The sequence below is a fragment of the Pogona vitticeps genome, chromosome 1, assembly GCF_051106095.1.
Source record: "Pogona vitticeps strain Pit_001003342236 chromosome 1, PviZW2.1, whole genome shotgun sequence".
Taxonomy (NCBI): domain Eukaryota; kingdom Metazoa; phylum Chordata; class Lepidosauria; order Squamata; family Agamidae; genus Pogona; species Pogona vitticeps.
Window position 1 is genome coordinate 223937507 of NC_135783.1, and position 16201 is coordinate 223953707.

General features: G+C 41.5%; 1 protein-coding gene across 2 annotated transcripts in view; it reads right to left on the reverse strand.

Annotated features, from left to right (window-relative positions):
• Positions 1–16201, reverse strand: part of THSD7B (thrombospondin type 1 domain containing 7B) — a 642879-nt gene that overhangs the window by 26685 nt on the left and 599993 nt on the right. For both annotated transcript variants that reach the window (XM_078376996.1, XM_020779664.3), the window contains one exon: positions 13489–13606. In XM_078376996.1, coding sequence (XP_078233122.1) covers positions 13489–13606 — 118 coding nt within the window. The remainder of the gene's footprint in view (positions 1–13488; positions 13607–16201) is intronic.

A 16201-nucleotide genomic window follows, 5' to 3' on the forward strand; every position in this document is an offset into this window, starting at 1 on the left:
CCCCTAGAATGAGAAGAACATCTTTCTTTGGTGTCAGTTCTAGAAGGTGTTATAAATCTTCATAAAATTGTTCAGTTTCAGTCTCCTCAGCAATGGTGGTTGGTGCATAAACGTGGATTATTGTGATGTTGAAAGGCCTGCCTTGGATTTGTATTGATATCATTCTATCATTTTTGAGATTGTATCCCATTACAGCTTTTCCCACTCTTTTGTTGACTATGAGGGCTACTCCATTCCTTCTACGGGATTCTTGCCCACAATAGTAGATCTGATAATCATCTCAGTTGAATTCACCCATTCCTGTCCATTTTAGTTCACTGATGCCCAGGATGTCAATGTTTATTCTTGCCATCTCCTGTTTGACCACGTCCAGCTTACCAAGGTTCATAGATCTTGCATTCCAGGTTCCTATGCAGTATTTTTCTTTGCAGCATTGGACTTCCCTTTCACTTCCAGGCACGTCCACAGCTGAGCATCCTTTCGGCTTTGGCCCAACCACTTCATTAGCTCTGGAGCTACTTGTACCTGTCCTCCACTCTTCCTCAGTATCATGTTGGATGCCTTTCGACCTGAGGGGCCCATCTTCCAGCGTCATATCTTTTAGCCTTTTGTTTCTGATCATGGGGCGTTCTTGGCAAAGATACTGGAGTGGCATTGCCATTTCCTACTCCAGGTGGATTGCGTTTAATTGGAACTCTCCACTATGTCCTGTCCGTCTTGGGTATCCCTGCACGGCATAGCCCATAGCTTCCCTGAGTTACTCAAGCCCCTTCGCCACGACAAGGCAGCAATTCATGAAGGGTAATTCCATGCTAGGTATCATTAAAAAGGGGGTCTGAAAATAAAACACCCAACATTATAATGCCACTGTACAAAACACTGGTAAGGCTGCTCCTGGAGTACTGTGTACCATTCTGGTCACCACACCTCAACTGGAACTAGAAAAGGTGCAGAAGAGAGTGACTAAAATGATGACTGGGTGGGGCACCTTTCTTATGAGGAAAGGCTACAGCGTTTGGGGCTCTTTAGTCTAGAGAAATGGTGCCTGAGGGGGGACATGATCGAGACGTATAAAATTATGCAGGGGATGGCTAAAGTGGATAGAGAGAAGCCCTTTTCCCTCTCATGCAATACCAGAACCAGGGGACATCCACTCCAATCAAGTGTTGGGAGAGTGAGAACAGACAAAAGAAAGTATTTCTTTACCCAGAATGTTGGTAATCTGTCACAGGGTGTGGTGATGACATCTGGCCCAGATGCCTTTAAAAGGGATTTGACAGATTCCTGGAGGAAAAGTCCATCACAGGTTACAAGACATGGTGGGGATGTATAACTTCCAGGCTTAAAGGGAAGGTATTTCAAAATGCCAGATGCAGGGGAAGAGGTATCAGGAGACAGGTATCTAGTTGACTTGTGTGCTCCCAGAGGCATCAGCCATTATATTATATTGTAGTATATTATGCTAAAGCTAAAGTTTGTAAAAGCAGTTTATTCCTGAAAAATCGCATTTAAGCATTTTTAACTTGACATTAGCAAGAATATTCCCTGGAGCGTGAACAGTAATCCTGTCACAAAACCAAAGAAGAGTACTGTTCTTTGGGACAGGATTATTCCTAACCAGGGTTACAACCCTGCACGTACTTAGGCTGTTTCAGTCTCCCAGACTTCAGTGAGATCTACACAGTCTAATCGTGCATGGGATTCCTGCCAATATAATTATTTTACCCACTCTTAGGTTTAGCGTTTTCTCAAGAGCCTTCTGAGAGCTACTAATTCCATTGGAAATTGATAAGTGTTTTGTAGTCAGAACTGACTTTAAAGTTAAGCCTACTGAGGCAAAATAAAAAAAAAAGCTGCTGAAAATTAGTGAAGTCATTTGCTTTTATCCACACTGTGATTTGCGTATCCTTTTGGCAAACTTCAAGTGGGAAAAATGGAATGGTAAATGTACATTTCTGAAATAAAAACAAAACTATGACTGCTACCATGACTGGATTTGTCTGCTGCAATAACTATTCCTTACTCATGAGAACCCTATTATTTCTCTGGTCTTCCCCAAAGCAACTGGCCAACCTTGAAGTGTCAAAGAGAGGGGGGTGTTTCAATCGCTGAAACATACTCATATGATAGATTACTACAGTAGTGGCAACCAGGAACCGGCTATTCTCTTGTGAAGATCTCTTGTGAAGTGTCACTCTGTCAATAAAAAATTGTAACTTTCTTTTCTTTGTGATGTCATCAGAAGTCAGCCCCTAGGCAGGGCTTTGACATTTTTATGGGTGTAACCTATTGATCGCAGGGGTTGGAAAACTGCTTTTTTTGCACTAAGCTCCCAGAATTCCACATGTGGCATAGTCACTGGGGAAATTAGAGAGCTTTTGTTTGTTTTTTTAAGTTTCCTAGCTTTGGCTGTTGGCAAGCACATAGAAAATGTTCCACCACTACATATTACTTCAAGAAGGAAGTTTCCATTAAAAATGGGAGAGTAGGTCTGTGATGAACGCTCACTAATTTCCTTACTCTTGCCTATTCAAGCTGTGTCAACACAATAAGAGAAATCACATAGGAATTTGCAAGCCCTCAATCTCTTGTTTCTAGCACACCAGGGTGTCAAGAAACAATCTTTTCTTGTTGACTTGTCTGCAATCTACACAACACGTCTTGCTGCAAAACCTGCATCCTTTCCCTTTGAGAAACAAAGCACACACATAACAAGCACAGAAGGATTGTTCACCAAGATGCAAAAAACCCATGTCATGCTTCAAGCTCTTAAAAGTCCATGCAGCAAGGCAGCAGTCAACACGATTCATACAATAATTCTTATTGTTAATGTGGGAAATTTCTTTGACAGTGCCAGAAAATGTCTTGGTGTTGTGCAGGCATGGAGAAACATTTTTCAGTTCCTTATGCATACGGATAAAACCAGTGAAGATTTACAGCCTCCCTCTGCATCCTGCAGAAGGGACAACTGATAGTAATAAAATGGCCGTATCAGCAATATCCTTCTAGCTAGCTAGTGTACATTAAGTAAAGTCAATAACTCTATGGCATGTGACTGTGCATGCAGTTCTCCCCTATTTCTGGAAAATAACATCCAAAAGATTGAATAAAGAGATCATGGGCTCCAAGATTATAATTTTTACTGTATTTGAGTTGTTGTTTTTTTAACTTTGCCACACCATTGTAACTGGGGAGCCCTGTCACAGCACTTGCAAACACAGTGGGGCCATAAGATTGCTCCCTGTCTGTGTCTGTGCACACTTATGTGTGAGAAATGAGTTTCAGATGTCTAGCTCCAACATCACCAGAAACATTTCTCTAAGCACTGTTTTGATCAGAGATACAGCCATGTGGTTCCTCTTGGGTTTGTCTTCTTTTTTTGCTGTCCCTTTTCTGTATACAATGTAAATAAATCATCACGGAATGAAAGCAGCAGGTGATTCAGGTTTAAAGGTGTTTAAAGAGGTTGTTTCTTGTGGGAATACACACTTAAATAGAATCTATAAAGTCCACTTTCTCTCTCACCTTTCTCTCTCACCTTCAGTAACACTCAGTGCCAGAAACCAAGTAAATATGAAATTTTATTTCTGGGAGTCCTCCTTGCTGAAACGTATCACTCTCACTGGCTGGAATAAAGCACCGCCATTGGACGGACCATTGGCATATGTTTACATGTATTAGTGTGAAGCAACATTAAGAACATTGAATGGTTGTGTCTTCCGCACAGTTTGGAAATGACAGATCAGGACAACTGATAAAGAACAAAAGACTTTGAGGGCTGAGGGCTGTTCTGACTATGAAACTTAGTTTCAACATTTTTTTATAATGGACATGCATATCCCAATTCTCAATCAATCAAACAAAAACCTTTAAGCTCAGATGCTCTAAGTTGGTGGTCCTCTTGGAAGACAAGGCCCAGCAGCTGGAGGCCTGTGTTTCTAATCTTCACACTATTAGGGAGCAACATGTGTAGGTGGGGCTCGTCAGCCTTGGAAGGCAAGGAGAAAAAAAACCCTCCAGTTTCAAACCATTGCCTTGTGGCTACATCCACTGATCCAAAAGGCTTCAGAAGTTAACCTCGAGGCAAAATCCAGAGCCGGAGTCCCTGAGGCAGTTCATGCCGTTCTGGCAACTCCTGCGATGTCGCTTGCTCTTGCCTTTCCATTGGACTATTTCAGTGACCCAAGATTTGCTGCTTGGACAACAGCCTATCCTCCATTTTATTTTACCCAGGCTTCGTGCTCTGGAGAGGACACTTCAGCTTTTGAATACAGCATCAAAATAACACAGGAAGTACCAGATACCAGTTATAAGTCTCTGCTTGACTGGCGTACAGCATGATACCAGGGGCTACGTCTGACAGTGGGAGAGGTCATTGCACCTCACTAGGTAGCTACCACACACCTTAAGCTGGGCAGACCACAGCCAGTAAGGTACTGCCTCACCATGGTCTGTTAACCTCATGGGGTCCGTGGGGTTTAGGGTGAAAGCCGACAAGCAGATCCTACACCATGCAACAATCATAAGAAAACTTCTGCCCTAAAGTTGGGCACCTGGAATGTTCGGACAATGACCCCTGGCTTTTCTGATGACCTGCAGGAAATAGACCTGCGCAAGACAGCTATCAACATGGAACTGAGTAGGCTGCAGATGGACATTTTGCCCTGCAAGAAATGAGATTGCCAGACATGGGATCTATCAAAGAAAAAAAAGCATTCTTGTGCCAGGGAAAACCATTGAATGAGACCATGGAATATGGTGTTGGTTTTGCAGTCAGAAATACTCTGCTGAGATCCATTGTTCCACCTACAGTGGGGAGTGAAAGAATCCTGTCTCTGCATCTCCACTCATCAGCGGGACTGGTCACCCTCACTAGTGCATATGTACCAACACTGTTGTCTACAACAGAAGTCAAAGACAAATTCTACGATGATCTGGCAGCTACTATTAAAAAAATCCCCGAGAGACAGCTACTGTTCATTCTTGGAGACTTCAACGCTAGAGTTGATGCTGATCACAATTCATGGCCCACATGTCTAGGCTGTTTTGGTATTAGGAAGATGAATGAAAATGGCCAGCACTTGCTGGAGTTTTGCTGTTACTATGGTCTTTGTGTCAGCAACATATTCTTTAATATTTAATATGAAGCTTCAACACAGAGTTTCCTGGAGACATCCAAGATCAAAGCATTGGCATCAGCTCAATTTGGTCCTCACTAGATGCCCTAGCCTCCCTAGTATTATGATCACACGCAGTTACCAGAGTGCTGATTGTGATACTGATCACTCCCTGGTGTGAAGTAGAGTAAAACTGCGAACAAAGAGATTGTCTCACACGAAAAAGAAAGAAGACCACATATTGACATCAGCAAGACTCGCGATCAAAGAAAAGTGGAGGAATTTGCCCAAGTGCTTGAGGAAATCCTTTCAGTCCTGGTTGATGCAAGTGCACCTGAATGATGGGAACATTTCAAGCACACTGTTTATAACATAGCTTTGTCTTCTTTTTGGCAAGAAGACCAAAAAGACAGCAGACTGGTTTGAAGCCCATTTGGAGGAGTTGATGTTAGCCATCGAGGAAAAGAGGAGATGTCTAGCAGCATACAAAGTCTATCCTAGTGACTACAACTCGCAGGGTTTTCAGGTTGCTTGTAGCAAAGTCCAACAGACTGCCAGGAGATGTTCTCATGATCACTGGCTTCACCTCTGCTCTCAGATACAGATAGCAGTGGCCACAGGTAACATCAAGGGAATGTACGACGGTATCAAGCAGGCTTTAGGTTCAATACAAAAGAAATCTGCTCCTTTGAAATCTGCTACAGGCATGATCATCCAGGACCAAGCACAGCAGATGGAACGCTGGGTGCAGCACTACTCTGAGCTATATTCCAGAGAGAATGTAGTAACTGAAGAGGCATTAAATAACACCTTGTGAATTAGGCAAACAACTCTGCACAACAAGCTCCTGAAAAACATCTCTTTTAAATTCATCTTACACAGAACCTAACAGACTCTGTTTTAGTATAACTACAATTCCCAGGTTCCTTCCATTTCCTTACATTCAATGTGCCCAAGATATTTTGGCAAGGTCCATTCTCACTCCCAAGACATGGATGCAGAGACCAAAGAATCTGGAGAACTTTTTTGTACAATCCAACTTTGAAGTGAGAAATCAAGACACTTGTGGCCGTTTATAATCACTGTTCTTTCTTTTCCCACACATCACCGTTGATCAGCTTATTTATTCAGGTGCAGTGGAATACATCAGGCCTCACAACTTTAACTGGAGCACTTCACTGTTAAACATTCAAGCTTGTTTTGGATGTATGTGCCACAATGTAATTCATCCATATGGACTGAATTTAAAAATGGCTTACTATGACTGTTGTACATAACTGTTGTTTTATTCATGTCATCAAGCAGAATTGTCTATTTTGAGATTTATATTCTTGTTCAGTGAATCCATTTTTGCCTGGACTTGTCATCTTTCTGGTACGTTATTTTAAAATGTACCAATATCACTGTGGAGGTCTGTTCTTTGGGGAAGACAATAATTAGGGATTTCAAAGCATTTAAAGCCCCCAAAGTGAGCATGATGTAGTGATAAAGAATGTTGGATGAGGCCAAGGCAAACCAATGCCTCTGCCCCGCTCAGCCATAAAACTCACCAGATGTTTGTGGGGCAGTGTCTGTCAAACTAATTCCACAGCATTGTTGTCACAATAAAATGACAGTGGCATGCTGAGGAACCTCAGAGAAGGGTGGGATGACAAGATAAATCCACACTCAGGCATACACATAAATATAACTAAAGTATAGATATGTTTTTTTTACAGAAGTGAATCTGTGAAGAATGCTCCCTTTAAAGAAACTTCCAAGTATAGTTTGCATGTTTTAGACACTTTTAATCACAGATGATATATTTCAGCATGGTGAACTAAACCTTTATCATGTTTAGGAAAGGCTTTACGTCTTCCTGTAGAAAACCAAACAACGTGTTCTATGTAAAACCCTGAGAAGAAAGACAACTCTGCCACCATTGGGAAGCTGCATGACTTATGTTTTCTTGTACATTAATGGATTTCAGAAGCTCTGCATTTATACTTCTTACTATGCATGGAAATTATTTTCCTCACAGACTAGATGGGATATCCTGTAGGGAAATATAATGCATGCCTACGGCTAAAAAATTGACTATCCAAAGTAACATGCATTTACAACAAAGCTACCACATATATCTTCTACATTCATATTTACAACTCCTGGATTTATTGGAACTTAAAAAGCTTTTCAGGTTTTCAAGACAGAAATGCTGGATGAGCATGATGATTTCCTGAATGGGGCTTGTGGGGTCTATCTCTTCTGTGGAATTTCCATATTTTTTCAGCAACTTTTAATGTTTTCTGCGTGTATGCATATACTGTACTGTATATCAAATGTCCTTTTAGTGCTTAATTTATAGTAATTTGAAAGATACTTTAGAAGTCTGTGCAATTAAATAATATTGAACATTATCAATCTCTATCCATATCTATCTATCTCTGTGAGTTAGATACCTGGCTGCAGAGCCATAGGTTGGGAATTTCCCAGGAGAAGAGCCAGCCTGTATAGCCTGAGGTACAATATGACTGATTACCAACCAACCAACCAACCTCCCTCCCTCCCTCCCTAATTTCTTAACATGGCTTGGAATATTCACATTTCTGTTTTGTGGTCATTTCATGCAAAACCTGTCTATATTCACTGAAGTGAATGAGGTAAAAACTAGTGAAAAATAATTTAGTCAAAACTAATACACATTCCACTAGCTTCACTAGATCTCCTTTAACTGGGACTGACATTGAACATAGCCCTTTTTACCTAAACACTCCCACTTAGCATAGCATAGGCATCCTTCAGTCTCGAGAGACTATGGTAACATGCTCTGAATCGAGGAGTGTCCTCTCCAGAGCATGAAGCCCGGGTAAGGTAATATGGAGGATAGGCTGTTACCCAAGCAGCAGATCCCCCCTCTCCACATTGCTGAAATGGTCCAATGGAAAGGCAAGAGCCAATACAACTGGTTCCAGCAATGTCGCAGGAGTTGGCAGAACGACATATGCTGCCTTCGGGACTCCAGCTCCGGATTTTGCCTCGAGGTTAACTCCTGAAGCCTTTTCCATGAGTGGATATAGCCACAAGGCAGTGGAGGTTTGAAATCGGAGTTTTCCTTCTCCTAGATGGGCTGCCTTCCATAGCTGACGAGCCCCACCTACCCGGACTCCCACTTAACTAACTTGTTTTTAGGGTTAAAACATTGAATAGAATAGTTTATTTACCAATCACATAAGTATAAAACCTTATAAAACCTTATAATTTCTAACTTTCAATTTTCCATTAGAACATTTGGCATACATACAGCTGGGAGCTACTATCTAATTGGTATTTAACTTCTGCAATCAAAGTATTGCTACACAGAATTTTGCAACTTGACAGATGATCTGCATATCAACACTGGAGAGAAGGAACTCAAGTCTATTTCCCTCTGAACGTCCTGGGATTCTTTCTATTAAGGGGGTAATAGTCTCTTTTCGCACTGCTTCATACAATGGGCAGGTGAAGAATATATGCTGTATGATCTCAATCTCCCTCAGGTGGCAGGAGCATAACCTTTCAGCAAAAGGAGTATTTTATGCTTCCATTCTAGTATAGCAGAGGGGAGGGCTAAACACCTCACCAAAGTAAAGGCTCTTTTAGTTCCTTTAATTTCCAAAGACGTTAAGTATCTGGCCAATTCCATACAGTTTTTGATGTAAGCTCTTACTGCCATGTTTTGAATGCTAGAGAGGTCTGTTTGATATTCATTGTCCTCTATTCTTTGTTTGACTATTTATTTTGTCTGCTCTATTCCAGAAGATATAAGTGCCTGAGGTGAGAGGCCAGTTTTCCCCAAGTAGCCCTGAACCGATTTGACCCACTTGGATTTATAGTTATTGTTAAATTAAACGTATTAGCACTTGTACTATAGAAAGGCACATGATCACCCTGCTTCTGGTGTTTAGAACCATCAACCTCAAAAGACTATTGACGAAAAGCTTACAAGACCAATGACAAAATACTAATATTGAGGAAGAAACTGATTTCACAACAACTTCCCATGTAATCTATGTCACTTGCTAAACCATCGTCTTTTGGATGGCTCAATCAACAGTAGCACTTTTACTGTTCTCTAGGGAGCTGTCAGACCATGCAACTTGCCCAAGACTACATAGGCTGGCTCTTCTTCTGAGAGGTACAGTACAAGATCATACTCCCAATCTCTGATTTTGCAGCCAGATACCTAATGCACTGGTTCTTAACCTTGAGTTACTCAGGAGTTTTGGACTGCAACTCCCAGAAGCCTTCACCACCAGCTGTCCTGACTGGGGTTTCTGGGAGTTGCAGTTCAAAAGCATCCGAGTAACAAAGGTTAAGAACCACTGACCTCATGCACTGAGCTATCCAGCGGTATTATTTTTTTAAAAAATAATACCAAGAACGTTAACATTTCCTTTTTAATTATGATCTACTAGAGCTTATCTGGGCATGAGGTTGGTAATCTGCTATGTTAAGCACAACAGAGGCTGTATACCCATAACATCAGCTGAACATTCCTCTGTATGGATTAGGTAGTTTAAATATTCGTGTGGTTTCCTGTACAAATGCTATGAGGAGAACTTTTTATTCTGAATTCATTTTACTTAAGCTGGCTTTCTATCAGACTTTTATATAAATAAATCTTCATGAAGCAGTATCACAATAAGTACAAAGAGCTCAATCACAGCAAACATAAAGAGCTAGCAAGATCCATAGCATAATTTACTTAATGCAAGCGGTGTAGTGAATGTTTATTTTAAAGGAATGAGACTGGGGGTAGGGAGAGGGTGGAGAAAGGTATGGATCAAAAGGAATCATTATGAAAATGGTCTCCTTTTATCACCAAGAAAAACAGGCACAGGAGATGTGAGTCCTATTGTACTGCAGCACTAGCAACAAATCACACTTTGTGTATAGCTCCACAACATGAAGCTTGTAAGGAAAACATCTGAGAAGTCTCATGGCCCTCTGAAATTTATCATCACCATATAAACTGTAGTCAGCGAAATGATGACCATGACAGGCATTGACAGTTTTGAAGGACAAGAGAAACCATGCATGCTAAAAATATTTTAATTGATCTGAATTGTTTCTTGTGCTCTAGACAGGTTATGATTAGAGAAAGAGGGGGGAGGGGGGGAGAGAGAATTCACTCTAGTTTTTTTTTTTCAGTGGACTTGCCTAGTCCCACCCTGCCTGCTATGGGTGCAGATCAGACACATTATGCTGTCCTCCTGGGGATCTTGCTGGCTAAGCCATCCACTGTAGTTGTCACTGATGAAGGATGCTGTGAAGCCAGGCACTTGTGGCCTGACAGGTTTTGGGGATCTCCAGAGAAGCAAAAGCAGATTTCTCTTGCAGCAATATAATTAGCTGCTCCTCTGGTACTTGAGGTGGTTGCTTCACTTTACCTACTGGACAGACCACCTTTTCACACATTGGCCTTTCCCCATTCAACTGCACAGTTTTGGCTTTTCACACACGGGTCTTACCCCCTTCAATTGCTCCATTCATCTTTTGTTTTGGGCAGACACAAAGCCCTATTCAGGTGGCTTTCTGAATGCCTCGGTAGGCCTATAATCATAATAGGGACATTAGTGTGTGCATAAACCTGGCTCCCCATCACTGGAAAACAGTTATGTGTTAAAGACAAAATCTGAAGAGGAGACTGAAATATCCAGTACAGTTTTGCCTGAACACACAGAGTTCCTGTGACTGAGAGCACTACTTTATTGCTGTTTCCACTCAGCTGAATGTGCTTTGTATCTTCTTTAGACATTCCTATCCAGTCAGTAGTTAAGTCTGACGGACTCCCCAGCATTGGGCATTACATGCGTCCCCCTATCCTCACCACTAGAGATGGGCAGAAGTTTAAAAATGAATCACCAAATTAGTTCAAAGAATCACTAATTTGTCAATTTGTATTCCTAAATCAATGCCCCAACGAATACAAATCAATTTTTAGCAATTTTTGATTCATTGATTTGTTTGGCTATACAATAGTCCCAAGGGCACCTAGACACACCAAAATCACAGAGAAATTTCTACTGAGAAATTTCATAATCCCTCCAAGTTTGGTAAAGATTGGGTTTCCCCAAGCCAGTTGTCAAAGGGCACTTTTTTGGGGGATCCACTTTGTGGGTGTATAATTTGATTGTCTGAAACCAAATCTTCACCAAACTTGGAGGGCTTGTAGAGAAGTGTCAGGAAAAGCTTCTCTGTAACTTTTGGTATATCTAGGCGCCTGGGGGAAACTTTCCTGGTGGGAGCCTCTTTGCAGTTGTATAACTCAGATGGCTGAAAACCAAACTTCACCAAACTTGTTAGGGCATGTAGAAGAGACTTGGTGGAAGCTTCCCTGTGAATCTGGTGTCTCTAGGTGCTTGAGGAGCATTTTATAGGTTTTAAAGTATAACATGAATTGATGAATCAATTTGTCAATTCATCAGAAAAAATCATAAATTTATAATTCATTAACCTTGATGAATCAAAAATCAAAACGAACCACCATTTTTTTTAATTCATGCCCATCTCTACTAACCACAATTAGAGCCCTATTCATATGTTCAGGCCAGTGCCTGAATAGGACTAAAGCTTCCTGCAGAAGCTTCCACTTTATACAACATAACATCTACTCATCTTTCATTAGAATAGGACTCCCAGGGGGAGTAGTTTATTTCAGGACAGTCTGAGACCCCAGAACAGCATTTTCATTGCCTCCCTTCCATCTTATTTACAAATACACAGGAATGATTATACTGTAGCATGTTGCGTGGAAAATACTGGCTGTATTTGAAAATTCTAATCAGAAAAACAGGCAACAACAAACTTGTGCAAGTATAATAGTCCATTAATGTTTGCCTCTGGATGCTGTAAATAATGATAGCATTCATCACATAGCTAACAAAGTGTAGTCAGAAAATATAGCACTGAATTTAACACCTTTCACATAAATTCTTGTATATTTCAATTATACTGTTTAGCTTACTCCCCATATTTGCATAAAATTGTCATACTAGAACTCCATATTATATAATTTCAAACACTGTAGTTTAGTGGTTAATACATGTTTACAGACTTCTCCAAATAACATTAAGAAAAAAGAAAAAAAGAAACGTAAGCTCAGTTTAAGTTTGATGGGGCATACACACTACAGTATTATTATTTCATTATTTTATTTATTATTAAACTTCCCCCCCCCCCGACAAAGTCTACTCGGGGCGGCTTACATACATAATAAAACACAGCAATATAGCAAACATAAAAAAAATCAGAAATACAAACTTTAACACTTATTTCTAAAAAAACATTGCCAAGATGACATAGCTGAGGAAAGAAAAATAAAGATCAGTTAGTTGACTGGAGGGAAGGCCTGCCTAAAGAGCCAAGTTTTTAAATGGCTTTTGAAAACACCCAGCGAGGGTGCCAGACAGATTTCAGTTGGGAGAGTGTTCCATAGCTGAGGGGTCACTGCCGAGAAGGCCCGGTTTCTTGTTCTTTCCTTCCGGGCCTCTCTCGGCATTGGGCCCCTCAATTTGGGTAGATCTAGGTGGGAGAAGACAATTTGCCAAGTATCGAGGTCCCAAACCGTTTAGGGCTTTGTACATAATCATTAGTACTTTGAAATCAATGTGGAAACGAATGGGCAACCAGTGCAAAGCAGCCAGAGTGGGGGAGATATGCTGATATTTTTTTCACCCCACTAAGAAGCCTGGCTGCTGTATTTTGCACCATTTGAAGTTTCCACATCAATCTCAAAGGCAGCCCCACGTAGAGTGTGTTACAATGGTCTAATCTCGAGATTACAAGCGCATGGACAAGAGGAGTGGACAACACAACATGGACAACACTACATGTTGTAATTGTTTGATCCATGTTTAGTTATTGCCTGCATACATCTAAATGTATCTAAGAGCTACACTGGTAGAGCTTCTATGTTTGTAGCAATCACGATGTGGAAGAAAAATATTTATTTATTTAATTTATATCTTACCCATCTAGACCGAAGTCTATTCTCGGCAGCTAACAACACCCAAGAATAATAAAATAAAATAAAACAACAACATTAATACAATTGAAGATAGCAAATAAATTAGGTATTGATAGGAGGGAAGGCCTGCCTAAAGAGCCAGGTCTTGAGTTGGTTCTTAAAAACACCCAGCGAGGGAGCCAGACAAATTTCTGGGGGGAGATTGTTCCAGAAATTATATCCATACTTGAAATAAGTACTAAATAATAAGGAACAGAAATATTAATGACCCCATAATACATCATCTTTCAAATGAGTCTGGTGACCAAAAGTGGAACATTCATGTGTGCGCTCTAGAATATATTTCAGTTCTGACGTTAATTAAACCATAAAAGGCCCTGTTACCTGCAAAGCCACATGTGTGTGAACATTCTGACCAGGGAGACCACTCAGACAACTGGCAATTTACGACACATTCCACAACACAGTCCATAATGATTTTTGTAGGAGTTTCCAAATTTATCTACAAAGGCAAGCAGAATGAGTCACTTGTCACTGAGTGAAAAGAGCCAGTAAAAAGAGCTTAAAGCAAAGCACGCAGGGATTTAACATCTTAGCATTTTCATTGTGAACACAGGTCCACCCAATCCAGACTGCAACATTATTTCAGCTTTTTGTTAGACAATGCTCTTTGAATGAATTAGGCTGGCTTGCTCACATATGTAGTCTTTATACACTGCCCCTGCTCTGAAGTGTCTGCATTATGTCCCAGCTGAATCTGGCCTGTCATGACTGCAATGCAGAAATATTCTTTATATGCCGATTCATATAAACAAGATGGACTGTGATTGAATTGTGTTCAGTGTGGGCACCCAAACATGGACTTCTAAAATTCTAATTTCTAAGAATTCTAAACAACTTCTGTGTTATCTTTTGCTCCAGATTTTTTGCCTTATGGGTCTTGAGGTCCCTGAGGAATAGCAACACGGATTCCACATGCATTAAATATGCCCAGTACTAATGTAGAAAGCTATGATGACTGGTAATATTTAAAGGTATTGTTGTGGTACAGTGGTGCCTCACTTAACGGCGATAATCTGTTCTAGGAAAATCGTAGTTAAGTGAAAACATTGTAAAGCGAAAATAAAAACCCCATTGGAATGCACTGAAACCCGTTCAATGCGTTCCAATGGGGTAAAAACTCACCGTCCAGCGAAAATCCTCCATACAGTGGCCATTTTTTCTGCCTGTATAGCGAGGAATCCGTCTCTAAACATAGCGGGGAGCCATTTTAATTACCCGTGGGGATTCTGAAACCGCCAATCAGCTGTTTAAAAATCATTGTTTTGCGAAGAATCAGTTCCCAAAGCAGGGAACCGATCATCACAAAGCGAAATTCCTCCATTTAGACCATCGTTTTGCGATCGCAATTGCAATCGCAAAACGATCATTGTAAAGCGGATTCGTCGTTATGCGGGGCAATCGTAAAGCGAGGCACCACTGTAATTGTATTGTTTCAAATGCATTGGTTTGGTAAAATACATGATGGGATGGGATGAGCAAAAAGCACAGAATATTGGTAACAATTATTTTGATTAGCTAGGAGAGAACTAGATAAAGAGGGAGAGTGTGTGAGAGAGACAGTGGAGTCTGCACAGAGATAAGTCTTCGGGTAGAGAGATCAGGGAGACGGGGCATGTGTGACAGGAGAACTGTGAGTTTGGGGGAGAGAGAAATGATAGAGAGTGTGAAGAATTGGGCTGAATGGATTTAAAGTCCAGAAATAACATTGTTTGAACACTGTTAATTTAACAAAATATTATTAAATTAATTCAAGCTGATGGATGTGCAGCTCAGTATCAGAGGGCCGCCTATGTGGACGATGTTATAAGGGCCAGAGTGAAGAGGAAAATACACAGGTAGGGATTAGATATGGGATACATTTGCATTCCTGGGGATACGAATATGAACGTTGGCACCACAGATGCCTGGAAAGTCCAGTCTTCCCTCCCCCCCCGAACTGGCAGGTCCAATTACTGGTTGCCTTGCAGTGTGAGCAGCCGGTGTCATTCCTGTCGTGTCAATTGTGGAAGTAGCTCAGCCAGCACTTTCCAGCCTGCCTGTGCAACTGGCCATTCAACAACTGAGCAGGGAGACTGGTCATCCCGACTCCTTGCCAGAGTGGTCAGCTGCACGGGGAGGCAGAAAGCACCAGCTGGGCTGCTTCCAGGATTGAAAGCAACCAGTAATTGGACCTGCCAGTTCGGGGGAGGGGGGGAGGGACTGGATTGCCAAGGCACCTGTGCTGCCAATATTCATATCTGTATCTTAAAGGATACAAATATAAATCTCCAAGCACTTTGCTTTTAAAAAACAGGAACAGTGGAGACAATATTTTAAAATATTTTTAAAAGATACAGGCATACATTTATTAGTTATCTTTGTATCTATAGCTCTTGCATGCCTATCCCTAAACTTTTATACTTTTTTTATTCCTGAAGTTATCATTCTTTAAAAAGCCATTGTGGGACCACTGAGGGTCCCTGGATGTGAGGGTAGGTTCTCTGCCTTTATGGGATGCCTGGCCACATTCCCTGAATGTAGCTCCCCGATAGACTGTGGAGACAATGAGGAGGTAGGGGACACCCTTGAGGCCCCAGATGTGACCATGGTGGGGTTCCTACCTAAAGAGGAGCAGGAAGCAGTGGAGGAAGATTGTTGGGCTGATGTAGTGGATTAGGAGGTGTGGGGTTTAAGAGATGCTGGCCACCAGACCTGAATCGAGAGATGGCTGGGAGGTGGTCCATTGGAGGAGGGACTGGGACACAGGGGACTGGGTTGACCTACTGGTACTCCCTGGGTATGCTACAATGAGGCTCACTACAAGGAGCTTGGTGGCTGGAGAACAAGGGTCACATCCGTCACTGTCAGAAGAAACACAAGGAGTAGCCAGACCCCTCAGAGGCTTCTCATGCTAGACCCCAGTCTGGTCCCAGAAAGGTACCCTGCGCCACATCTGCCTGTCCTCCACCCCACCACCCAGACAGAGCCAGTCAAGTCTGTGTCAACTTCAGCAATGCCTCCAGTAAGAGCTGCCACACTTAGAAGGTGGCTGAAG